Source organism: Aspergillus thermomutatus (genome assembly GCF_002237265.1).
Source record: "Aspergillus thermomutatus strain HMR AF 39 chromosome Unknown NODE_137, whole genome shotgun sequence".
In the NCBI taxonomy this organism is placed as follows: Eukaryota; Fungi; Ascomycota; class Eurotiomycetes; order Eurotiales; family Aspergillaceae; genus Aspergillus; species Aspergillus thermomutatus.
Window position 1 is genome coordinate 73,967 of NW_020798186.1, and position 5,965 is coordinate 79,931.

Here is a 5,965-nt window from a genome sequence, read left to right on the forward strand (position 1 = left end):
TCACCAGCTAATCTTCCCCCGTTCTCGATCAAACCCGCCTCGAAGCTGCAGCCCCGGTTTGACCACCTTCCCCTGCAGGACAGTATACTTGACGATATTCTCGCAGTCCTCCGGCCGCACGCGCGCCAGCCAGATGCCCTGCGCCGCGCCCTCGTCCGCCTCCCCCGTCGTTGTCCCTTCCGCGTCCTGCCCCGATTTCCCCTTCCGATACCACTCAAAGTCCCGGCGCCGGTAAACAATCACGTTCGCCGCGTACTTGTGGCCCCCAACGTGGCTGATGAAGTAGATGCCCACGCCGCCGGGCCGCTCGTCGTTCAGGTCACGGTACAGCCCAAGCGGCCGCAGATGGCGCTCGAACTCGCGCCGCAGTAACGGGGCGGACTGCCCGCACCGCGCGTCCCGGGTGCGCTGCGAGCAGAGAAGGATCACGGCTGCATGGCCGCAGGGCCGGGACCGGAGCGGAGTCAGCGAGCGGATCTCCACCGGAGCGGGCGGCTCCTCGCCGTCCGTCCTCGTCAGGGGTTCCGGGATGCTTCCCAGCGGGGTGGTCGTCGTCGGCGCGCGACTGACAAAGTACTTGATCAGGTCGGGCGCCAGAGCCGGAGTCACCTGCTCCACCACCGTGAAGCCCGGCAGGATCAGTACGTCCGTCGGCTGCGCTCCGGGCTCGTGGTGGTGGTACTCGTCCGGCACGGGCATGTTGGATGCAGACAGCTTCAGATTCTACACATACACATTAGCAGACTCATCCGTGAATGCATTTGCATGCGGCAAGACACAGACCCCATTGCTCGGCTCGAGTCCCCCCTTCTCGATCGCCTCCATCAAACTGCCCGGCTCATCCGCAACATCCCTCACCCAGTCCGTCTTCCCCGTCGCGACGAGCAGATGCGTCGCCCACCCGTTGACGTGCCCGTAGAGCTCATCGTCATAGTCCACGTCGAACTTGGCGGGGTACTTCACCGTACATGAAGCGCAGTCGTGGAGGCAGTCCTCTCCATCGACGGCCGGGTCGACCCTGGGGAATAGCACATCGTGCGAGGGCGCCTTGCGGAATTCATCGAAACTCCCGCTCTCCTTGGGGGAGCCGGATGGCGTCGAGCCAAATAGCGAGGCGCCTCGGCGGAGAAAAGCCTGCATACTGGGTTTGGATGGAAGTGCGCAGGTGACGTGCAACAATGCGATTGTTTCGGATGATTCGATCTGATTAATATTTTGATCCAGATCTTATCAAGATGACGTTGCTCTTTGTGCCAAGCACGGAAAATGGGCCGGCATGTGGGAAACTACCTACAGTGTCTCATTCCTAGGTACGAGTGCCATCTCCGATTGGCTTACGTCACGTCATGTTATTGTATCGATCATCATCTGCCCATGAGGCAGAGAACGTGCAGAGAATCGACAGCATTGGCCTACCTTCTAGAAAATTAAGGCCACAATTAAGGTCAAGGATTAAGCATATTTATTTTTCTTCCAAACAAGTAAAGCTCATGATCTACTATTTGTGTTACCCAAGTTGTAAGCATAAGGCAGACCCGACGGCCCGCGTGGATCAACCAAGCGAATAACACTGCCCCCCGATGAACTGCCAGAGACATTCGACTGTACGCGTCTGAGCGACCGGGTCGACGGCGTGCGGGGAGGGGCCAATGTGCGGTACCGATCGTGATATCTGGATGCGACCGGCGATCCACGACTCGGCGCCGTAGGCGCAGTATGCACCGAGCGGCTTTCCCAGGTCGACGAGACGTCCGAAGGCTGCGAGCTATTGCTACGGCGAAGAGACAGCGCGTCGCTGTCGTCCAGAAACTCCATGGTATCCGTCTCGCCTTCTTCATCGGAGGGTCCAATCAGGGACTCGCTGTCACCGCGAGAACTTCCTCCTCTGATTTCATCCAGTATCCGAGCATCCAGGTATGTCATCCCTCTCAAGAGGTCCGCAAAGACATGCATCAGCTCCCTGAATTCACCCTCGTGGAGCTCGCGAGACGAAAATCGAGCCCGTTCGTAGTGAGCCAGAAACTCCGCCCCGATTTCTGGGGGGTTGACCAGCTTCAATGCCGTGAGATGCTGGATATACTCCCGCAATCCCATCGACGCAGGTCTCCGTAGTACTTCCACAACTCGCGTATCCGGAACAGACTGTCCACGATCGGAAAGGGAGGTGTCGAACGGATGGTGGGCGGCTGCCGTCAGAAAGGGATCCGGAGGCGCAAGGGAAACCGCCTTAGCCTCGATCAGGTGCGGTAGTTCCTGCACGACAGCACGATACGGCAGGTCCGGTAGATCGGGCGACGAAGGAGACGACCATCCTGGATGTTCGACCTTACCCCAGGGCGGCCGGTCGCGATCCACCAGGAGCGTCGGATAGTCCGCGAATTTGTCCCCATCTGCCGCTATATCTCTCGGTCGCGCCTGGTAGGCGATGATCGCACTGCGCGCGAGCCCCTCCATTACCAGCCGGCGGACGCTCTTTCCGACATCTTCCTTCTCGACGGGAATCCATGCTTTAGGGATGGCAGATAGGGCTGTACGATTCGTGTAGATCCGTGTCGCATATATGAGCGCTGCGAGGATGAATGTCACCACATACGCACCGGTGATGAAGAAGATGTTTGTGAGCCGGTGCGTTTTATAGCATTGGTAGATGGCGTCGACGGGTGTGAGGATTATCAGGCAGATTAGCAGGACGGAAAAGAAAATGAAGGCAGCATAGTTGAGGACGCGGTACAAGTTCAGGATCATAGTCATGGGCGCAGAGTCCTGCGCTGCGCAGCTTCGCCCTCATTGAAATCTCAAAGTTCGAGAAACATGAATGATGGAAGACGAACGATCATCTACGGTCGCGATCCCAATGGAAGCACCTCCCTGTCACGTGATATGGAGTAGGAGAAGAAACAATACATCCTGAATCTAGTGGTCAGATGCTAGATACTCTTTTTCAGCTAGAGCGCCATAGTCAGTAATGGGATATCTATCTATGCTTATTTATCAACTTCATAACCGGAGGCTTTGAAACAATGTTCTACGCGTGTGAGAGCGATGAAACGACAAGAATAACAACATGACAGATTGATCGATGAGACCGCCTAATCCGACACGGCAACCTCATCCTCCCACTGAGCATCAACGGCGTCAGCCCGAGGCTCGACCGGCTCTCCACGAGCACGGCGGATCACCCTCTCGATGCCATCCAGACCCTTCTCGAGGACATCCATCTTTGGTCCATAACTCAAACGCACGAAATGGTGGCAAGGGCTGTCGAACAGATCTCTTCTCTTTGCCGGGTTCAAATCGAAGAAGATACCAGGGACTACGATGACCTTTTCGGTCAGAAGGGCATTGAAGAAGTTCAGTCCGTCGGAAATATTGGCCTCCTTGGGTAGAGGTGGTTCGAGGGACGTCAGGTCGAGCCAGATATAGAAGGTGGCCTGGGGTACATCCTTGACGCGGAAACCGATCTCGTGCAGTCGCTTTAGGACATAGTCACGCTTCTCTCTGAAGTGCTGCTGCAGCGCCTTCATTTCTGTGCGCACGAGGGAAGGCTCGAGCATAGGGATGGCTGCCTCCTGGAATGGCACATTCGCACCACCGTCCAGGTAGGAGCCGGCGGAACCCAGTGCATCAACGAACTCCTTGGGACCGACGATCCAGGCGATACGCCAGCCGGGGAGACGGAAACGCTTGGTGAGACCGTCGATCAGAAGAACATCTGTCAGAATTAGCCTTGCAGCTCTCTCGATAGTTGTGATCCATAAGAGGAAGGGCAGAGGTTGACGAACCATCTTGATTGACATCGACGACGTTGGCGGCACCGCTGATCGTCGAACCATCACAGTCAGTCGTGTAGTTGTAGCCACCGTAGAATTCATCCAGAATGAGCGTTGCACGATCTCTGCAAATGTCCTGGATCTGAGCAAGCTCCTCATTCGAAACAAAGTGCCCGGTAGGGTTACGGGGGTTCGATGTCAAGAGGACGGAAGTTCCACGAGCAATCTCCTCCGCAATCTTGTTGGGGTGGATATGGTAGTGGTCGTCTTCGGCGAGAGGAATGGGAATAGGTGCGATCTATGTAGGAGAATGCTCGTGAGTGACCGTTCTCGACCGAGCACTAAATGCGACAGCTCCAGAGCACAGGGTGCGCCCAAAGGACCAAAGACTGCCTGACAATGCGATAACTATGGAGTACTCACATTCTTAAACAGCGTCAACATCTCCGAGTACGCAGAGTAATCAGGAATAGGGAAGGACAGGTACGAATTGCCCAGGATGGCCGCAATTCGAATCAGTCCCGCTCGCCCACCAGGGACAATGCAGACATTCTCCCAGGTATACTGGCTTTCCTTCCCCTGACGGTAATGCTCATTGTATAGTTTGGCAACTGCCGCGCGCAGAGGTTTGATACCAGCGGTAGGACCGTATTCGCGGGCAGCGGATGTGATGGGGATACTGGTAGGTCGGGGAAAGCTTCCTTCGATCTCATCGTCGGCTTCGGGGGCACCCTGGCCCAGGTTCGCCCAGGACGAAGGATCCTCTGCGTATCCGTGTTCTACCGCACGTTCCGTACACCAGACGACACCCGTCGAGGCACGGGAAGCATCGAGACCGGCATGGGGACGGTGACCCTCGTGGGCGGTTCTGAACTGACGATGGGTTTCCGAACGAAGTTCTGCAGCAGTCCAGCTTGTCAGCTTTGTTGTTCTTTGCAGGAAGCTTGTTTGGACTCATAGAGTCCGTGATGCCTCCGGCTTCAATGTATTTTCATCAAGACGAAGCCGCAAGTATATATATGAGACCAAGAAGAGACACGCACCATTCTCGGACAATTCCTTTCCAAGGGAGAACCGCCGATTGGAGGGACGCAGAATGCTCAAGCGACGTCCGGAGAACGACATTTTCGTAGACTGTCGCAGTAGTCCTGTAGAGATGTGGCAGTATGTATAGTATGCGAGGAATGTAGATCCTTCTTGGCGACGCTGCAGTTATATCGCAGAGGAATCAAGGATGTATATAAACCAGAAGCGACGATGATTGTGGATTCTTGATAGCAATCTTTCTTCTCCTTCATAGAGCGGAGGATCAATTGTATTTATTTATAGGATTGCAAGAAGAAAGGCAGAAAAAGTGAAAAAAATGGGATAAGAGAAACCCCGCTCTACTCCAAGTTTCTCCTGCTAAATTGCAGTTCCAACACTGATAGGAAGGATGTCTCGTAGACTACTTCAGTTCTTGGAGGGCCACGGCGCCCATATTTCCTTTTGAAAAGGCGACCACAGGCATCACTCTGGTCCATCACTATTATTTCAAGCCTCCTGAGATGAAAAAATATCCCCAGCTCATTCACTCGCCGGACTCCTTTTCCGCATACGTAAGAAGCATCAATCCCGCATATTCATTATTCTCTCAGAGCCAGACGCAGATGAGGATTCAACATTATTATTCACAAAGCCATTCAAGAAATCTGCTTCGCTTCCTTACAGGCATCGCATCACATCGCATTGTATCGCATTGTCCATTTCAAAGTAAACATAAACATGCTATCAACCACGCTGGCACCGCATGCCAGCATCAACCATCTAAGGATAACTCCAGAAAATGCCTCATACAGCGACAGACCGCCGTTCCTTCAAGGCTGATCAGGCAGTCCAGCCCGATCTTCAATCCCGATTGACAAGTCTGGAGGCGTTGGGCGCCACACCGTATTCTACACGACAAGAGTCGGATTCTACCCGACGACCTTATCAGCTAAGCAGCCGCTGCCCCATGTCACTGCACTGTCCATGCTGGCTGCTTACAACAGGATATCTAGATAACGTAATCGGACACCGAGCGAGCCACGACACCGAGCGAGCCACCACCTCAACCCCTGAATCTTACAACACACCAAATCATCATCAAGTTCAGTTCTTCATCAAATATGGCCTCAAAACAAGCAGATTCAACTATTAAATTAGAAGATCGCATA

General features: G+C 54.4%; 1 protein-coding gene across 1 annotated transcript; it reads right to left on the reverse strand.

Moving 5' to 3' along the window:
• CDV56_107174 (uncharacterized protein) lies at positions 1 to 4,895 on the reverse strand (the record flags this gene model as incomplete). Its single annotated transcript, XM_026760793.1, has 7 exons — positions 1 to 723; positions 784 to 1,226; positions 1,512 to 2,776; positions 3,100 to 3,712; positions 3,783 to 4,068; positions 4,194 to 4,669; positions 4,814 to 4,895. The coding sequence occupies 7 exons, from the start codon at positions 4,893 to 4,895 to the stop codon at positions 1 to 3; spliced, it is 3,888 nt and encodes a 1,295-aa protein (XP_026613210.1).
• Positions 4,896 to 5,965: the final 1,070 nt, after the last annotated feature.